General features: G+C 51.9%; 1 protein-coding gene across 1 annotated transcript in view; it reads left to right on the top strand.

Annotated features, from left to right (window-relative positions):
* Window positions 1-18,953, top strand: part of CNGB1 (cyclic nucleotide gated channel subunit beta 1) — a gene marked incomplete at its 3' end in the record, with an annotated part of 66,397 nt that overhangs the window by 36,489 nt on the left and 10,955 nt on the right. The window contains exons 19-30 of the mRNA XM_047079247.1: window positions 659-816; window positions 1,867-2,025; window positions 2,996-3,204; window positions 4,171-4,221; window positions 4,484-4,570; window positions 6,501-6,565; window positions 7,403-7,525; window positions 12,581-12,722; window positions 13,456-13,615; window positions 15,310-15,407; window positions 15,507-15,590; window positions 18,634-18,752. Of these exons, the coding sequence (XP_046935203.1) occupies window positions 659-816; window positions 1,867-2,025; window positions 2,996-3,204; window positions 4,171-4,221; window positions 4,484-4,570; window positions 6,501-6,565; window positions 7,403-7,525; window positions 12,581-12,722; window positions 13,456-13,615; window positions 15,310-15,407; window positions 15,507-15,590; window positions 18,634-18,752 (1,455 nt within the window). The remainder of the gene's footprint in view (window positions 1-658; window positions 817-1,866; window positions 2,026-2,995; window positions 3,205-4,170; window positions 4,222-4,483; window positions 4,571-6,500; window positions 6,566-7,402; window positions 7,526-12,580; window positions 12,723-13,455; window positions 13,616-15,309; window positions 15,408-15,506; window positions 15,591-18,633; window positions 18,753-18,953) is intronic.

Below are 18,953 nucleotides of genomic sequence, written 5' to 3'. Positions count from 1 at the left end.
AAAACAAATAGAGGTGAAAACACTCGTATTACAGTCAACTCAGCAAGATGGTCACAGTGAGGCTACAGCCGATTCACAGCCTGTCTCAACTCAGCCAGGGTGCTTGCCTCACCCGATCACCCGAGGGGGGCGTCAGGCAGACTCGCTCACATTCATTCCCTCTCTGCCTGTCTCTCTGTCTCTCTTGCTGCAAGTGCATACAGTTTAAATTCCTGTAAATTAAAAGGATATCTAATGTATCTGCACCATTTTTTCTGCCAATATTTCCTACGCCTAAAAAAGTAGCCCTGTCCCCTCTTTGATCTGTCCCAGACACGAATCTCATGTGAGCCCCAAACTGGTTAACAGCCCTGACCTGAGTTCTAAGAGTTTCCCCCTCAATCACAAATGGAATCAAACTTTTCTCAGAACTGCTCATCTGAGGCAGACCCTGCGTGGTACGTTCTCTAGAAGCTGGGCACTTGGGGGGTAGCACCAGACTGAATTTCCTCCCCGGAGCCATTAAAGTGGATTCGATGTTTCTGATGTCATAGGGAAGCTGGGGGCAGTCTTTACCTCCTCCAGGCCAGGTGGGATACAGATGCTGTTCAGTTCTCGCCCAGAGGCACAGGGGTCCCGTCCCGTTCAGCCCACTCAGCTTTGGGTGGTGTTTCCACAGTGGCCAGGACCGCGCAACCTCCACGGCCAGCCAGAACAGCGCCATCATCAACGACCGGCTCCAGGAGCTGGTGAAGCTTTTCAAGGAGCGGACAGAGAAGGTGAAGGAGAAGCTCATCGACCCCGATGTCACGTCTGATGAGGAGAGCCCCAAGCCCTGTGAGTCCAGAGCTGGGATGGCTCACTCAGCCAGAAACAGGCCCCTCTTGTAAACTCATGGTGAGGGTGGCCCCAGGGAATGGTTGGGCTGCTCAAGAGAAGCCCAGATCCCCACTGTCTGGAATTTTGAGTCCTTATATACAGGTTTAGCTATGTACCCAGGGGAGGGAGTAAGGTCACAGTTCTGTCCGATGATCCAGTTGTACTTGGCTCCCCTCCCACAGGGCAAGTACCTTCACTGCCCCTTTCCCATTGGTAGGCAGGTGGTTCAGCCTGGGATGCATCTCATGGCCTTATACTCAGATAGTGTCCACAACCCACTCTGGAACAAGTCTTCTTTTTCAGAGGCCCCAGCTGCAGTATTCTCTTGGGGCTACCTGAAAGTTTCCTGTTTTCAAGATTTCAGGAGGAGTGAGAACTCTCTTGCCAGGGAGGTTTCCCAGGTCTTCCAAAAGGAGGACTGTGCCTCAAAACTCAGGGTGCCAATGATGGACCTCACAGGGCCTGACTCCAGTCCAAATGCTAGAAAGGCACATTGCACTTAACAAAAGTCAATCCCTGGGTCACCAATGACATTACCTTCGATGCATAGGGAGACTTGGCCTCATTCAGTGTCTGGTTTCAGAGATGTAAGAGCTGAGGTTCCTGCTCTGAAAAACCCAGAGCAAGATTTCTCTAGTCTCTGGCTCCGGGTGGCAGGAGGCTGGGGGTATTAAATGCCCCCAACCCTCCAGAGGGACCCAAGGGGGTCTAAACACAGATGCCTAGACACCTGGTGGAAACATCCAGCCTGCCCAGAAACACCTCATTCTGGGCAGCTCCTGGGAGGCAGTTCCAGACTGGTAGCTGGTAAGAGAGTCTGGGCGGGTGCCCAGGGTGCCCTGATCAGGAGCTGTGCAGTTTGTTGCACGCGGAGCTGACAGCAGGCTGTGGGGTGGGGACAGGGTCCCCTCGGCTCCAGTCCCGGAGTCTGTGGTTGGGAGCTTTCTCTCTGCATCCTCTGCCTGAGCCTCAGGGCTGGGGTAGATGGTCAGTGGTGTCATTGCACAGCTCCAGCCAAGAAAGCCCCAGAGTCGGCCCCGGCGGTAAAACCCACCGAAGCGGGACAGGCGGAGGAAGAGGAACACTATTGTGACATGCTCTGCTGCAAGTTCAAGCGCCGCCCCTGGAGGACGTACAAGTTTCCCCAGAGCATTGACCCGCTGACCAGTGAGTCTTGGGTGTGCCCGGGAACTGCCACCACGTACTGTGTGAGGGCAGGAGAACAGGAGGGAGGAGGGGGGGAGGGACAAGGGCAAGGGCAGGCCAGAAACAAACAAAAAGCCCCTGAAATAGGAACCTACGATCACACCCACCTTACAGACAAGGAGACTGAGGCACAACTAATTAGTGGCAGACCCAGGAGCCCTGACTCTTAGCCAAGTCTACTCTCTACTTTGCTCTTGCTGGCTCCTTCTTGGAGCTGCTGCTCTAAGCAGAGAAGGGCAGAAGTTCCTCTGACATCTAAAGTGACTTCCCCTCACTTCCCTTTCAGCCCATGTGCTATTCCTCAGGAATGACAACCCTTCCTGTGGCGCAGCACTTTACAGTTTACAAAGAGTCTCCTGGCCTTTCTTAGCTGAGTTCCCTGGAGAGGCAGGCAGGTGCCTGAGACAGACTTTCCCAAGGTCACACAAGAAGTCCTGTGGGCGCAGGACTCCAACCCTGGTGTCCACTGGGCCTCTAAAGTGACCGGGTGACCTACGGTATCTATCCATCCATCCATCCATCCATCCACCTGTTCATGTGTCCATGTGTCCATCTTCTATGCATTATTTACTATGGTGTATTTACAAGCAGAAAATACATTTTTGGAAATTTTTCAACAAGAATGAGAGCAAAAGTATTTTCTAGTTAGCTGCCTATTATGAAATAATGCCCCTATAGTCCCCCTTCCCCCTCACTGAGTACTCTGATTTATTAGGGCCTAGCAGTGATTTATGTTTAAATCAAAATAGTTTTACACACATACACACACACACACACACACACACACACACACACCAGTTACAGAAGCACCACATCTAGTACTTGTGAGAATATACAAGTGGAAAGGGAGAAGTCCCACCCTGAACCTACTGTGAGGAGCCCTTCTCCAACTGACATTCTAGCACGTTCCTGCCCCCTCACTCCCCTGCAGACCTGATGTACATCCTGTGGCTGTTCTTCGTGGTGCTGGCGTGGAATTGGAACTGCTGGCTGATTCCTGTGCGCTGGGCCTTCCCCTACCAGACGCCAAACAACATCCACCTCTGGTTGGCGATGGATTATCTGTGTGACCTCATCTACTTCCTGGACATCACCGTGTTCCAGCTGCGCCTGCAGTTTGTCAGAGGGGGAGACATCATTGTGAGTCCCGGGCAGGTGGAGGGGGCGGCCGGGGCCTCAGGAGAAGGCCTGCCCCCTGCTGCTGTGGTAGACGAGATAGATGAACAAGATCTCAGAAACGTCCACCCATGCTTGTTCAAATCACATGCTTCAAATACTGCTCATGGGTGAAGTGGTTACTGGACCACCCGATAGAATTAAAGATGGAGAAGCGGACCAGAAAATGACCTTCAGGTGGACCTGGTTCAGATCCCAGCTCTACCACAACCAGCTGAAGCACCCCTCTGAGCCTCAGTTTCCTCATCTGTAAAATGGGGGTAGTAACTGTTCCCACCCCATAGCGTTGCTGTGAGGGTGGATTGAGATGATGTACGCAGATTGCTCAGAGCCTAGAACTGCTGGCAAATGACATTTCCTGGGGGTCCTGCAAAGAGCATGCCGTCTGAACCTGCTTGAGACCCTGTGCGCTGGCGCAGGCCCCATTACCGGGGAGGAAACTGAGTCCCGATTCTGACTTGGCGAAGGCAGGGGGCCCAGTCCCTGTCTCCCTGTGCAGGTCACTTTCCAAAACGCCACACTGGTGGTGCCTGCTCCTCTGTGTGCAGGCAGGTTAGGGTTGTGTCTCTTAAACGATTTAGAGGAAAAAGAATTCCATGGGCAGTCTTTTTCCAGGCCTGATCCAAGCAGTTGCCAGTTTCTCGGTAAACAGGGTTGCAAATGGTCCAGTTAGGACCAACATGCTAAGACAATAAGCCTGATACTGACTTTCCAGCTAGGAAATGGGAGTCTAGCTGGGTGACCTTGGACAACTCCCTCCTTCTGGGAGCCTCCACCTCCCTACCTGCAGACGCCGAGGCTTTCACGGGAGCTCCCAGCGGCTTCTCTGAGAGGAAAGCTGGAGGCTCTGCAGGCATTTCCAAGCTGCTCCCATGGGGTCAGAGATTAAGGTCTCAGGCCATTTCATGGTCAACATTCCATTTCTTTCAGACGGACAAGAAGGAGATGCGCAATAACTACCTGAAATCTCGTCGCTTTAAGGTATGTGCCAGGAGTGCAGATCCCAGTGGGTCTTGGAAGGTGGTTTCTGGGGGCCCTGGATGCTTTGGGGCTTGTGTGACGCGATTCCCACCAGGATCGCTCAGGGCAGGCAAATGGGCTTGGTGGCGGAGTGCTCTCCGTCCCTTCCTGGGGCAGTCTGACCTCACCTTCCCACTGAAGGTAGAGACCCTGTCACTCACCTAGCCCCAAACCCTGGGGCTGCCTGTTTTATACACCCTGTGCTGTCCCACTGGGATTGCAGATGGACGTGCTCTGCCTCCTGCCCTTGGACTTTCTCTACTTGAAGTTCGGTGTGAATTCCCTCCTGCGCTTGCCCCGCTGTTTGAAGGTAGGCTTCCCATCCAAGGCCTTCAGCCCCTCCGTGCTCTGCGCCGGCACTGACGTCTTAATGTCTGCCCTGAGCGGCACCAGGGAGGGGGCTGGGGGTCGGGGGAGGAAACCAGGGTGGTCCGAGGGGAGATGGGAATTTCCTTACAATGGTTAGAGCTTCTTAGTTGTGCTGCGTGTTAGGTATTGTTGTGGAACTTTAGAAGTACTTACGCCTCAACCCCATGAGGTGAGTGTTGTTAGTACCAGTATTTCACCAGAGAGGTTACATAACTTGCTGTAGGTCACACAGGTAGGAAGGAATGGCGTCCGGGTTCGAACCCAGGCAGCCTATCTCCACCATCTATGCTTTCAGTAATTACAGAAACACAACAGAGGAACTTCCGCTTTATGAGGGCCTGCATCTGAAAGATGGGAGCACTGAAGCTTGAAAAGCTTGAGTGACTTGCCCAAGGGCACAGGAGCCAGGAAGTGCCCAGGGTGGGTTTGGATCTGCAGCCCTATACCTGTTTCCTTGGTTGTTGCTCAGGGTCATTACAGCCGTCCCTCCCGCCACTGGGGCAAAGGGCCCTGTGTCCCAGTGAAGGTGACACAAGGTAAAGTAGAGACCTGGTCGCTGTCCTTTAATGTGACCGGGGTAGACAGTCAGAGCACTTGGGATCCCCAACTGGGTTTTCCTGGCAGACCCATTAAATTCAGCTCTCTCCTTACGTGATACTATGGCCTCTTCCCCAAAACAGTAATGAGGGAATTTACAGAAGAGGCAAACACAATGACCTCAATAACTTGGAACAGGGCAGAGGAAAATAGGAAGCGTGCAAGTCCTCTGATGAAAAGAAAGCACATCTTGCTGGGATCGAGCACGGATGCCGCTACTGAGCTTCCCGGCTGCCAAGAGGCAGGAGGAAAGTGGAAGTGGCACCAGTCCTCGCTGACACATGCCAGCCCCCTGGGGCTGCAGAGGCAGGTTGCTTTAGAGCTCGACACCAGAGCAAGGAAGGCTGGATCCACAAGTCAAGTTTTCCTCCACATGTGGCAGCGGGATCCATCCCTGGGTTCGCACGGTGGTTGTGAGTGTGCGTCACTCGGCTGCCTGATGTTTACCACGACTGCGGACAAAACTCTGAGCCTAAAGGGAGAGAGATCCAAGCCCACAGCCCCCTGCATCCAGTGCAGACTCCAGAGGGACACTGGAATGACCACCCGGAGGATGACCAGCACATCCCTCAGGGAATTTCCCTCACTGCCATTTTCCAATGTCAAACAACATGTGTGCAGTGTAGCGTAAGGGAGGGAGCTTGCGGCTTTGAGTATGATCTGGGTTCAAATCCTGACTGTCACCCAGCAGCTGTGTGCTTTGGCCCGGTGGCTCAACTTCTCTAAGTACCAACTTCCTCTCTGTAAAAGGAGAATGACAACACATACCAATAAGTAAAAAAGGTGATGCATATAAAGTGCGGTCGTCGAAGGTGCTCAGTAAAGAAGAGCAGTTACTATTACACTTTTATTGTTATAAACAAGTCTTTGAAGGATCTAAGTCAGGGGCGTTAGAGATGCTGTTTCTTTATAAAATGTCTTCCTTTATAGGTAAATGTTGAAAACAGGGTCCTTAACCTGAGATGCGTGTATCCCTAAAAATTTCATGGCAGGCTTCAGAAGTCTGGGAGTCCCCTGACCCCCATGCAGACTGTGAGAGCATGACTGGGTGTGATTTCTAGGGGAAGAGGGGCTATTGTTTCCAGCAAACTGGTACATGGAGTTCTTCACCCCCACCCCTCAAAGGGCTGAGGACCCCTGGTTTTGAATGCTCACTCTCTGCCCTCCTCTGGGGGGGGTGCTGCAGAGACAGCCCTCTGTTCTGGGGAACAGACCAGGAGAGTAAAGGGCCACCCCCACACACGGGCTGTCCTGATGTTTTGCCTTCTTCCCAGTACATGGCCTTCTTCGAGTTTAACAGCCGCCTGGAATCCATCCTCAGCAAAGCCTACATTTACAGGTGAGATGCCCTACACACACACACACACACACACACACACACACGACACAGGCCATTTGCAGCAACTATAGAGCTAGGCATTCTCTACCCACATTTCTTCTCCTTTCAAGCCCCCCTAGCTGTGCAGGCCCCAGCACTACCGGAAGCCAGGCCTTTTCCTGGCCCTTCTCTGAAGGGATGTTTGTTTTTTTTTTTTTTTTTTAGAGAACCAGGAATGTCCCGTTTCCCCCAATTGTGAGGAGGGCACACGTAGGTTCAGATGCATGGCTCACCCGTGTTTCCAGGGAGCTGGGCCTCATTTTGGTCTCAGCTCAGGGAACTGAGCCCTGAAATCTAGCTCAAACATGGGGGAATGGTGGCCACCTCTTGGATGTCTGAGAACGGGGCACAAGACCGGCCAGGCCACGCTCAGGGACAAAGCTTCCCCACATTGCTCACGGAGTGGCACTTCTCTGCACACATCTGTCCCTTCTCTGCCCCTCTCCAAGGGTACATCCCCATCTGGTCCTTCACTCCCCCAGAACTGTCTACACATGGAATTCGGGGTCATTCCAGCCCCTGGCCTTGACAGCTGGCTGTTCACACACCACCGGCCTTAGCTGGCGCAGTCTCAAAAGACCATCCGCTTGGTGCAGTCTGGCCACTGGCTGGGTCCCCGCAGCCAGATGTTCATCCTGTCAGGCAGTGGGGCAGGGCTGTGAAGCTCCAACAGGGCGATGTCTGAGGTGGGCGTTGGGGGAGGTGAAGGTGGACTTGTTCCCAGCAGTCCTACCCTTGGGGTGAGGTGTCATGGCCGCCCTTCCTGCCACTGTGTTCATGCTTTTCCTTCTTTCACAGGGTGATCAGGACCACGGCTTACCTGCTCTACAGTCTGCATTTGAACTCATGTCTGTATTACTGGGCGTCAGCCTATCAGGGCATCGGCTCCACTCACTGGGTTTACGATGGCGTGGGAAACGGGTGAGCCACAGTCTTCTTCCTGGGCTGTAATTCACAGTCCTAAGGAGTCCCGGAAGGGAGTCCCATCGCCACCATGTTACTGAGGCCACCTTGCTCCCAAGCCACCATTGACATGATAAAGCTTGAGGACCATGTCTCTGTGTCCTCACTGAGCTAACATTTCCTGAGCACCTGCCACGGGCCGGGCAGAGGTGAGCACAGACGTGAACAAGGCTTGCTAGAAAGATCCTTTCAGCCTCCCAAAGTGTAGTAGAGTTGGCAAATTTACTTCACATGTGCATCTACCCTTCTACCCCATGGTCACGTCCAAGTGGGAAGGAGGCCAGAGCACACTTCTCAACATTGCTTCCTGGCTAATCACCAGCCGTGCAGAAGCTGGCACACAAGGCGAACCTTCCTGCCAATCCAGAGAGCTGCCTTACATTGTGGGACGTGCTCAAATAATGATGATGGCAACGGTACTGCTACTAATAATAGCGACAAGCACTTAGAACAGACAACACTTACTAGGTACTGTTTGAAGTACTTAACCTAGCAATTCACTTAATCCTTCCAGTAATCTTCCAGGACATGAGGTAGGTACCGTCGTCATCTCTGTTTCACAGATGAGGTAACAGACGTGAAATGATCTCCCAAGGTCACACAGTGGCTTCATAAGTTCAAGAGCTGGGATTTTAACCCCGGCAGCGTGGCGACAGTCTACACTGGCGTACCATCTGCCCGGTGCTGGAGAGGTGTGGAGAAGGTGGCATGGGACAGTCAATTACAAAAAGTTAAGTTTGATTTTGGCCTCGGTAGATGGAGAGAAGGGACAGAGAACCCCTGGGGGAGGGAGCGGCCCATAGAAAGGCGTGGAGGTGCAGAATGGTGGCATCAGGGCACTGGGAGCCATCTTGTGTGGTAGAGAGGATGGTCCAATACTGTGGCCACTAGCCACATGGGGCCACCAACTACTTGAAACGCGGTGTGACAGATGTGAATTACACGCAGGTTCGGAGGACGTGAAGAAAAAGTCAACTGCCTTATTGCTAATGTCTAAAATACTGGTTATGTGTCAAATATTGATTTTGATATTTTGGGTTGACTAAAAAACATTACTGAAATTAATTTCACCTGTTTCTTTTTACTTAGCAAAAAAGTAGCAACTAGAAAATTTTAAACTACATTTATGTGGGTCGCATCATATTTTTATTGGATGGTGTGGTTCTAGGCAATGGAGAACCAGTAGAGAGTTCTTTTTTGCTGTTCTTTGTTTCATATATCTTTATTCTGACTATAAAAGAAAGATCAGGGAGCGCCTGGGTGGCTCAGTCGGTTAAGTGTCTGACTCTTGATCTCAGCTCTGGTCTTAGTCTCAGGTTTGTGGGTTCAAGCCCCATGTTGGGCTCCGTGCTGGGCATGAAGCCTACTTAAAAAGAAAGAAAGATCAGGAACATACTTTACTATATTTCTTTGATTCTAAGATTCAGTTAATTATATGATACAATATTGAGTCAACACAGCCTTTTGGAAAAAAAGAAATATTACAATAAATATACACATATTGTAAGATACATCCTAATTTTAGAAATGTGAAAATGTGGAAAAGTATGTAGCCCACAGGGATATGCATTATATCATGCATATTTGCCCATCACTGAATTGTTTTCAAGCCACTGTCTACACCTGCCCCCCACTGCCCCTCTGTACAGAGAGGCCAGCATCCCTTCAACCATTCCATCATCACTGGGTGTGGAAGGTGTTTCCATTTCTTCTGTCTGACACGTGATATTGCAGTGTGCATCTTTGTATATGAATCTTTGTCCTCTGGCCTGATTGTTTCCTCACACTGAATTCCTAAGGGGGGATGGCAGGGCCAAGGATATGAACATTTTTAAGATTAAAAAAATTATTATTATTTTAATTAGTACACTATGTTTTTAGAGCAATTCTAGGTTTACTGAAGAGCCGATGGGAAAGTACAGGGAGTTCCCATATGCTGCCACATTTTTTTAATGCTTAAAAAATTATTTTTTTTTTATTTTGGGGACAGGGAGGTGCAGAGAGAGAGAGAGAGAGAGAGACAGAGAGAGAGAGAGAAAGAGGGAAACAGAGAATCCCAAGCAGGCTCCACACTGCCAGCACAGAGCCTGACGTGGGGCTCGAACTCACAAATGGTGAGATATGGCCTGAGCTGAAGTCAAGAGTTGGACGCTTAACGGAGTGAGCCACCCAGGCGCCCCTGCCACATTTTCAAAGGTCGGATGGATATGGAAAGCTAGCCCAGTTACCCTCTCACCTCTTGCCTCAAAACCTTTTAAGCAGGGGGATGACAAGACCCTGGGGGATCTCAGAAAGGGGACTCTGCTGGTTTTGGCGGAGGTGGGGACAGACATAGAAGACAGGAGCAGAGGAGCCAGTTAGGGGGAGCAACAAAAGGCCCAGACAAAGGGTTTCTGTGATCGAGAGAAGGGAGGGCAGTGTGGGAAGGAAACCAGAAGCACGCGAGGTCCAGACCAGGGGAGTGAGCCTGGAGATCCAGGGCACAGGCTTTAGGGACAGGAGGCCAGGGTAGGAAGAATAGAAGCTGTTCATTGAAATTAGCTCAGTGACCTTGGCTGAGGCCCTTCCTTTTTCAGAGACTCAGTTTCTCCTCTACAACATGAGGATAGTCTTGTATTCAGATTTCTTGTGAGGAATAATAAACTAATGTGTGTAACACGTCCAGCTCATGCCTGGATGGGAGTCAGTGACCACCTCCTGGCTACACTCATTCTTATGGGGAAGCCGGCATACCAGGAAAGGGGTTCCCAACCTGGGATCCAGAGATATAAGGGGGTCCCACTCCCAACCCTGGAAATTGGAGCCCAGTTTTGAGAACTTGCTGGCTTCCCTAAGGAGAAGATTGCTAGCTTTCCATATCTATCCATCAAAGGGGTTTGTGCCCCAACAAACTTAAACCCAAGTCCCAGGAGCAGGCCTGGCAGGCCCATCATGGGCAGGCCCAGGATGGAATGGCAAGCAGGGAGGGGGAGGGCAGGGGACAGCTGTCTGGGACTCCCTTCTGCAGGGACCTTGGAAGGGGCACACTGTCTTGGCCACACTACTCTTCTCCAAACGAAATCCTACAGGGAACCCCCATTATGTGCCACAAAACCACAAATGGTAAAGGATTCCTCCAGAAGTCCAATATCATGGGTAATAATCACTTTCAAAATAGTGACCATTTGTTGAGTGTCTGCTGTGAGCCAGGGGCTTGAGGACCCAAGTTCCCACAGAGCTGGGTCCTTTATCCTGCTCTGCTTCTGCCTGGCCTAGAGCATGTAGGGGTCCCCACAGGACACAAGGACTTCAGGGAGGCCTCAGAAGTGCCAGGGCAACAGAAGATTCCTCCAATCAGATAGAGTGTGGGGAAAGCTCTGGGGACGTTGCTCATGTTGCCTTTCTGTCGGGTGGCCTGGCAGCCCCCCGCCCTCCCCCCCGCCCCCAGCTCCCAGCCAGAGGTCAGCTGTGTCTGTGCTTATGGCTGCGCCCTCTGGTGGCTGGGACCAGTATGATGGGGGACTTAACAGGGGAGGCCTGTGTTGTCCTGGGATCTCTGTGTAGGGGCGGGGGGGGGGGGGGGGGGAGGTGAGGAGCAGGGCTGCCCAGAGCCCTGCCCCAGGCCTTGTAGCTAGTAGTCAGAGGCAGAGCACCACCCCCCAACTTCCCAACAACCACTGCTTCCCCCTCCCTGTGCTCATTGCACGATTTCTTGCCTGCCCCCACCAGGGGGTGAGTTTCTTGAGGACACAGGCGAGCCTGTTCCCCACTGCAGGCATGTGGCAGGCACCAGGCACCAGTAACAGTGAAGGCTGTGGTAGCTGACGTGTACTGACAGCCCGTCAGTTCTAGCACCTCATTTCGTCCTCACGATCACCCTGTGAAGGATGTTTCACTGCCATCATGCCCATTTTAGGAGAAAGAAGCTGAGGCTTGCTGAGACTGAGTAATTTGTCCGCATCACGCAGCTAGGAAGTGGCAGAGCTGGGTTCGAGCTGGGCCAGTCCAGCTCCAGGGCCCGTGTTCTAACTATGACTCTGCATAATTAGCTGGTGAATGGAGCTCAGGGGAGGACCCGTTTGGGACCATCCTCAGGCTGGATTATCTGCTAGCCAGATCATGTTCTTGATTGTGGAGCTGTGCAGGGACCTTGAAAGTGTGCATGTGTCAGGACACGGGAGCCAGGGCAGGCTCTGGATGCCCTGGTAGGAAGACAGGAAAGCCAGCTGGGATTGCCCTGTATTTAAGCTCTGTTGACTTCACCCATTGCTGACCCCTGGGAAGGCATAGCCTGAAGGCGTGAACAGGTATATGAGGGACTCTTATTTCTTTGTGATAATGAGATCAGCTTGGGGCATCTCCTATTCCTTTTACCACCAAGTGGGACCCCATCACCCATACCTCCCTTCCCTGGATCATGTGCCTGTGTAGAGTGATTACCAACAGTGGGGTGACAGCTCAGAGAAACAGATGGCAACCTGAGTTCTGATTCCAGCTCCAGACCTTGCCAGCTGGTGACCCTGAGTGTTTCCTTTCCCTTCTGGGGCCTCAGTTTCCCTGTCTGGAAAATGGATGGACAAGGGAGAGGGTCAGAAAAGATAGCCCTCAAGGTATCTTCCAAGTATGATGTTGCTCTTGCTTTCCATGAACCAACATGGTGGGATGGCCAAGGGAAGTTGGTGGAACTTGAAAGAATATTGAGGGAGCCCAGGCATCAGGAGTCAGAAGACCCTGGTCTATCCTCCTGCCAAGTGTTTTGAGCAGTCTCCCAGAGCCTCAGTTTCCACATCCGTAAATGGGGGTGATAACATGCCCCTTCAGGGTTGGGGCAGAGCCACGACCCAGCAAGACAGCATCTGTGAACACACTCCAGAAAGTGCAGAGCACTCTATGCATGTGCGGCTGTTTTCCTTGCACTTAGAAGGTGTAAAGGGTTTCCTTTTTTGCACAATGCACATCTGTCAGAGCAGGACACCCAGGCTCAGCACGGTGGGGCCTTTGCTGACCGCGGTCCCCTTCTTCTTCTCTCTCCAGCTACATTCGCTGTTACTACTGGGCTGTGAAGACCCTCATCACTATTGGTGGGCTGCCTGACCCCAAGACACTCTTCGAAATTATCTTCCAGGGGCTGAACTATTTCACCGGTGTCTTTGCTTTCTCTGTGATGATCGGACAGGTACCTGGGTCCCTGGTCTGGCTTGCCATGCACTTGCCTGCGGGGCCCGTCTCCTTCCCACTGCTGCCACAGATGTCACCATCTGTGGCCATTTCTTTTGAACTAAGCCCGGGAAAGAGCACAGGACCTCGAGTCAGGAGGCTGGAGCCCTGGGGCCTGCCGGGTGAAGAGGATGGTGCAGAGGTCTGGGTCTGATTCTTCTCTGCCGTTGCTTCCATTTGAAATGTCAGTCCCTTTGGGGTGTCTTTGGAGAGCTGGGCCGAATGGCTTTCTGCAAAGCCTGGGGATTTGGGCTGTTCCCTTGGAGAGAAACCTTGAGAGTATCTATTATGCTGGGGGTGCATCTCATGTTCTAATCAGCACATGGGGCCGCAATCAGCCGGCCTCAAAATTGCCTCTAGGGGCCCTGCCCTGCAGGGCAGTACACTGAGTTATTTCCTCCAGTAAGTTCAAAGTGGCCTCTGGCACCAAGGGGCCATGTCATACCAGAATCAGCCCAGCCCAGCGAGGCATCTCCTCCTGGTGGGGCCCCAGGGGCCCTCACGTCCCATGTCCACCCTGGAGGTGGAGTTTCCCTTGTCAGACAGTCCCCTGTCTCTGTGTATAGACATGGGTCTCCCTGTCTCCTGATCCCCCTTCCTCAAGCACCCCTGGTCAGTGTAGAGCAAACATGCTCATGACCCATGTCCCCAGAGCCCCACTCTGATCCTTGACTTTTCCTCCCCGGCCCTAGATGAGAGACGTGGTGGGGGCCGCCACTGCAGGGCAGACCTACTACCGCAGCTGCATGGACAGCACAGTGAAGTACATGAACTTCTACAAGATCCCCAGGTCCGTACAGAACCGTGTCAAGACCTGGTACGAATACACCTGGCAGTCCCAAGGCATGCTGGGTAAGACCAGTGCCCCAGCTGCCAGGCAGCTACCCCCTGGCCACCTCCTCCCGGGGCCCTGCCTTTTTGGTCCCAACCTTTGACCCTGTGTCCCTGAGGTCCTGAACACTTACTTGAGAGGGGCCTAGGGAGGCCTGTGAGGTGCCCCAGGCTGGGCCGTCGAGAGAGCCCTGAAGACTTGAGAGCCATGTCTTCTGGATGCCCTGCCCCCTCACTTCACCTGCCTTGAAATACATCCCCATCAGAGATGGAAGTACAGTTGAAATCAGGAGAGAAGGAAGACCCCCTCTCGCTTTCTCTTTCCATATACACACATACACATATATTGTTTGTCAACTTTTTGATGTTATGCTTTCCTTCTGAAATTATTTGGCTACAACCATGCATTTCATTCACCACTGTTTCTGCCTTCTTGTCAGAAGAACTGGGGTGTGCCCAGGAATTTTTGCAAAGTGGGAGAACCTTAACCTGTATGTTGTTTTCAAATGTAGTGAAGTTTTTGTGAATTCTAAACGGAACCCTTCATAAAATTTGAATATGCTATTTATATGTTGATTTATTTACAATTATGTTTTTTCCAGTTTCTTGTTTATCTTTGGAAGCTACTAATTTTGTTTTCAGAGCATAAACATCATTTTGGAGCCCTCTGACAAGCCTGTGGGCCACTGACTGTGTGCCTTAGAGCCCCCTCAACTCTCTCAGCTAATTAAGGAGCCCCCCACTGCTTCCATGGGCTTCCCTCTGGCCTTGAAGAAGCTACACCTCAACTCCAAGCTCTCCTGAGCTGAAGGTGTTGTCAAATCTGTGAGCGTAGAATCTTCATTAGCATCTGTTGCTACTGTACTCACTCTACACAAGGCACATTCACATGCATGGCCTCGTCTGTGCCAGTGATGGACTTGTGACATCTGAATCATTGCCCTCTTTCACAAGGGCGCACATTAAGGACCAGAGAGGGCTCTGACATGCCCAGGGTCATAGAGATCAGCTCTTGAGCCCATAAATAATTGTGGTGGAGTAGAAGGGAATCGGGATTGGGGTCAGGTTGTGCCTTTCTTGTCCCCAGTACCGACATTTATTCTGTGCCAGGCTCCCCACTGAGCACTGCAGACCCATCATGGGGAGAAATAGACAGGGCCCCTGCTCTCCTGGGACTGGCCTTGGAGCCCCACGGCCTGTGTGGGATCTGATTCCATCCCCGTGGGCTGCGAGCAAGTCACTGCCCTCCTGAACCTCCCTTTCTGTAAGGTGGGGGTTATAGTAGTGGGCACCTCTTGCATTGCTGGGAGATTTAATAAAACCATCTCTGTAAAGCTCTGTAAAACAGTGTTTGAAATACCTTAGTTCTTGCTAACATTCTTAGAGCATGAGGAGGACAGACTAGTATTAACAAACCATTGCAATAAAGAGTGTGATCAGCGTTGCAGCACAGAGACTGCTAACATAATAGTGGGTGGGGGAATCTCAAGAGAAGGCTTCTTGGAGGAGTACTGGGTTCTGAAGGATGAGTGGAAGTTAACTACGGGGGTGTTTCCTGCAGAGGGAATAGCATCCAAAAAGCCCAGAGAGGGTACTCTCCCAGTATAGAATGGTTCTAGATAGCAGAGGAATGGTGTGGCTGGGGTCCCATGTGGGGGGAGTGGGGGGTAGAGGCCTGGATGTGTCTCTGACCATTGCCAGGGTCTCCTTTGCAGATGAGTCAGAACTGATGGTGCAGCTTCCGGACAAGATGCGGTTAGACCTCGCCATCGATGTGAACTATAACATTGTCAGTAAAGTGGCTCTCTTCCAGGTATGGCCCACCTAGCGCCCTCATCCCCAGGGTTCTGGGAAGCCCCAAGCCCCCACCCTCCTCTAAACGGGCATTCTTTCCCCCTCCTCCTGGGGACAGGGCTGTGACCGACAGTTGATCTTTGACATGCTGAAGAGGCTTCGTTCTGTCGTCTACCTGCCCAATGACTATGTGTGCAAGAAGGTGAGTGGCCCGAGGCAGCTGCAAGGCAGTCTGGGATTTACAGCGCATCTCCCTGCTAGGAGCTGTGCTGAAGGGGGTGCCTCTGAAGGCCCAGGGGGTTTGCAAGCCCAGGGAGAGCAGAATTGCTGGGGAGGGACAGGGACTATAGCACCAGTGAGCTGACCCCAGGGCTCCTGGGTTGTTTGGCATTGAACTCAGGTGTGCCTCAGGCTTTGCTCCTTTTGACACAGGACCAGGGGAATCAGGACGAGGAACCCCACTTTCCAGAAAAGGAAAGTGACCAACCTAACGAGAAGTAGGTCCTTGACTGTGTAGATGAAACTGCTCCCAGGGTCTTGGTCTTCCTTTCAGAAAAATGGGGCAGCAGAAGGGCTGGGATAGGTCAGAGGTTGCAAACTGATGGCCTTTGCATAGCAGCCAGCCCATTCGTTGTTTTGTGGGTTTTTTTTCCTAATCCTAAAAAAATGTTGAAATAGTCCCCAACCTTTAAAAACTTGAAGGTTTTGGGGTGCCTGGGTGGCTCAGTTTTATGAGCATCCAACTTCAGCTCAGGTCATGATCTCACAGTTCGTGGGTTCAGGCCCTGCATCAGGCTCTGTGTTGACAGCTCAGAGCCTGGAGCCTGCTTCGGATTCTGTGTCTCCCTCTCTCTCTCTGCCCCTCCCCCACTAGCACTCTGTCTCTGTCTCTCTCTCTCTCTCTCAAAAATAAATAAACATTAAAACATTTTTTTTAATTTGAAGCTTTGCATAGAAAGTCAGATTTCTGGCTGAAAACAGAAAAAAATCTGTTAGCACTGAGCCCTACTTTCCCAAATAGCAAGAGTCCCCTGAAGGGGAACATTGCCCTCCCTCCTGATGCCACAGGCCCCACCCCTCCCCGCTGCCCCATACCAGGCTCCCCTCACTCCTTAAACCACCCCTCTGATCCTGGAAAACATTTGGATTTGAACCCAGGGCTCCACATGTCTAGGGCTTCTGCTTCCATTCTTCAAGGTGAGACCAAGGTCACCTGGTGAGTGAGTGGTTAAGGTGGAAGGACAGAAACTCAGGTTTGAGTCCTCTTGTTCCCAAGCTGTCAAGACAATGTGTGTACAGGGGTGAAAAAAAAAAGCCCAAGCAACCCCTGTAAGCCTCAGGAAACCAGCCCAAGAAGGCCCCCATCTCCAAGTTGTATGCTGTGCAGCAGTGAAGTTTCTGGAAGCAGAGAGCCCAGGGAAATGGGGAAACAGTGTTACAGCTGGTTGAGAATTTAGAGAGGCAGCCCTAGAGGCCAAGGGGTTTGGGAGCAATAGAGTGATTTGTCTGATGCTGGAGCTGCTTCCTAGCCGTGCAGCCTTGGGGCACTGGCTTCCCCTCTCTGACTCTCTCTCTTCTCATGGGTAAAGTAGGGATGTTGAGGGTACCGCCTCATGGGATGGTTGTGCAAATTGAGTAAGTTGTGCCTACAGAGTTTGGCACCGTGCTGGCACAGAGGAGGTACCATTGCTGCTGTTATTATCCTTGAGGGTAATGTAGAATTTACTGCAAATAAGGAAGCGTCAGCCAGGTGGTTGGAGTCGGCAGGTGGAAGTGAGCCCTTGATGAGCAAGTGCGAATGGCACCCTCTGCTGTCCAGTTTTACTCCGCGATAATTTCTCTGAGACACCCCTGGGGCACCCCCCCCTCACCGCCCCCCCAAACAGGGCTGGTTAGTTAGGTGAGGGTGAGCTCTTTAGACCCTTCAGTCCGTGTCAAATTGAACATAGAAACAGGGAAATGAAACTTCCCGTTTGTTAAGAAGCTCATGCATGCGTGAGATGTCCAGGAAACGTTTGTCAAATGAATCAGAAGTGTAATCGATTTACCTGCCCTTGATCTCTGTCCTTTCAGGTGTGACTCACAGGAAGTAGGGGTCTGTTGGGGGCATGAGGATCAGAAGGTGCATAACAGACGGGGTTTCTGATGGCAGTCCAAAGCAAGCTATTCATTCATCATTTGTTTTAATTTGGGGTTAAGACCATTGAAATAGTTTGCTACAGCTTCTGTAACAAAGGACCAGAGATTGGGTGGCTTAAACAACAGAAATGTATTGTGTCACCATCCTGGAGGCTGGAAGTCCAAGATTAAGGTGTCGGTAGGGGTTGGTTCCTTCTCAAGGCTGTGAGGAAAGGATCCGCTCCTCTCTCCTTGGCTTATAGATGGCTCTCCCCTCCCTGGGTCACTTCATGTTGTCTTCTCTGTATGCCTGTCTCTGTCCAAATGTCCCCTCTATAAGAACACCAGTCATGTTGGGTGAGGGACTCACCCAACTCCAGTTCGGCCTCATCTTAATTTAACTAATTATATCTGCAATGACCCTCTTTCCAAAGAAGGTCATATTCTGAGCAACTGGGGTTAGGACTTCACCAAGTGAGTTTGGGAGGGACACAGTTTACCCCACAACAACCATAAAGTCTGGAATCAGACCGCCTGGGTTCAAATCCCTGCTCTCCCCTGGCCTAGCTTTGTGCCCTCAGGCAAAGAGTTCGTATCCCAGAGCTGTTGGGGATTAAGCAGGCTCAGACACATATAACACTTAGAACAGTGGCTCGCACAGACGAACATTGTACAAGGGCCAGACAACATGACTGATGTTGTTCTCATTCCTATTTCAATCAGCCAATGCTTACCAAGCTCCTGAAGTGGTATGTGCTCGGCACAGGTATCAGCTTATTGTATGAGCCACTGTTGGACTTTCCATGCCTCTGGGCCCTCCACTGGAGTGTATCAATGGGAGTTTGCAGAATGCATTGCACCTGCACCTCCTAGCTTACCTCAAATTTTGCTTTCCATCACACCACTAACTCCCCATATAACCCTGTCAGGCAGGTTCGGGGTGGCCGCTCTCCCCAATCCACAGATGGGGAGACTGAGGCCCCAGAGGGGAAGCGACCAAGTTGGTGGTGGGGCTGGATGCCGGCTCACATTCCTCTGTGCTGTGCCACCAGCCTCTGGGCCCAGCCCTGCTGCCTTTATGGTCATTTTGGGAAAGGACAGAGGGGCTCACCCTTTCTCTGTTTCAGGGGGAGATAGGCCGAGAGATGTACATCATCCAGGCAGGACAGGTGCAAGTCTTGGGTGGCCCTGATGGGAAGGCCGTGCTGGTGACGCTGAAGGCTGGATCTGTGTTTGGAGAAATAAGGTCAGAGGGACGCTGGGGTGAAATGAGGAGACGTGGGCCCCAGCTGGAGGGGCGGGTGGCCAGCGGGTGGGACTTCGTCCTCAAGGGCTGTGGATGCTGACATATGCAGGGTCGGCCCCGGCTCTCCGCCGTGTGGGGCCGCCACCATGCTCCAGGCAAGAGGTAGAGAGGAGCACTTTAGTGGGATCACAGCCACAGCCT

The sequence above is a fragment of the Lynx rufus genome, unplaced genomic scaffold (assembly GCF_022079265.1).
Source record: "Lynx rufus isolate CCGP_SWC_20201006 ecotype Redwood Valley unplaced genomic scaffold, mLynRuf1.p SCAF_16, whole genome shotgun sequence".
NCBI lineage: Eukaryota > Metazoa > Chordata > Mammalia > Carnivora > Felidae > Lynx > Lynx rufus.
Note: the sequence above shows the minus strand (reverse complement) of the source record. Positions and strands in the feature narration are given on the sequence as shown.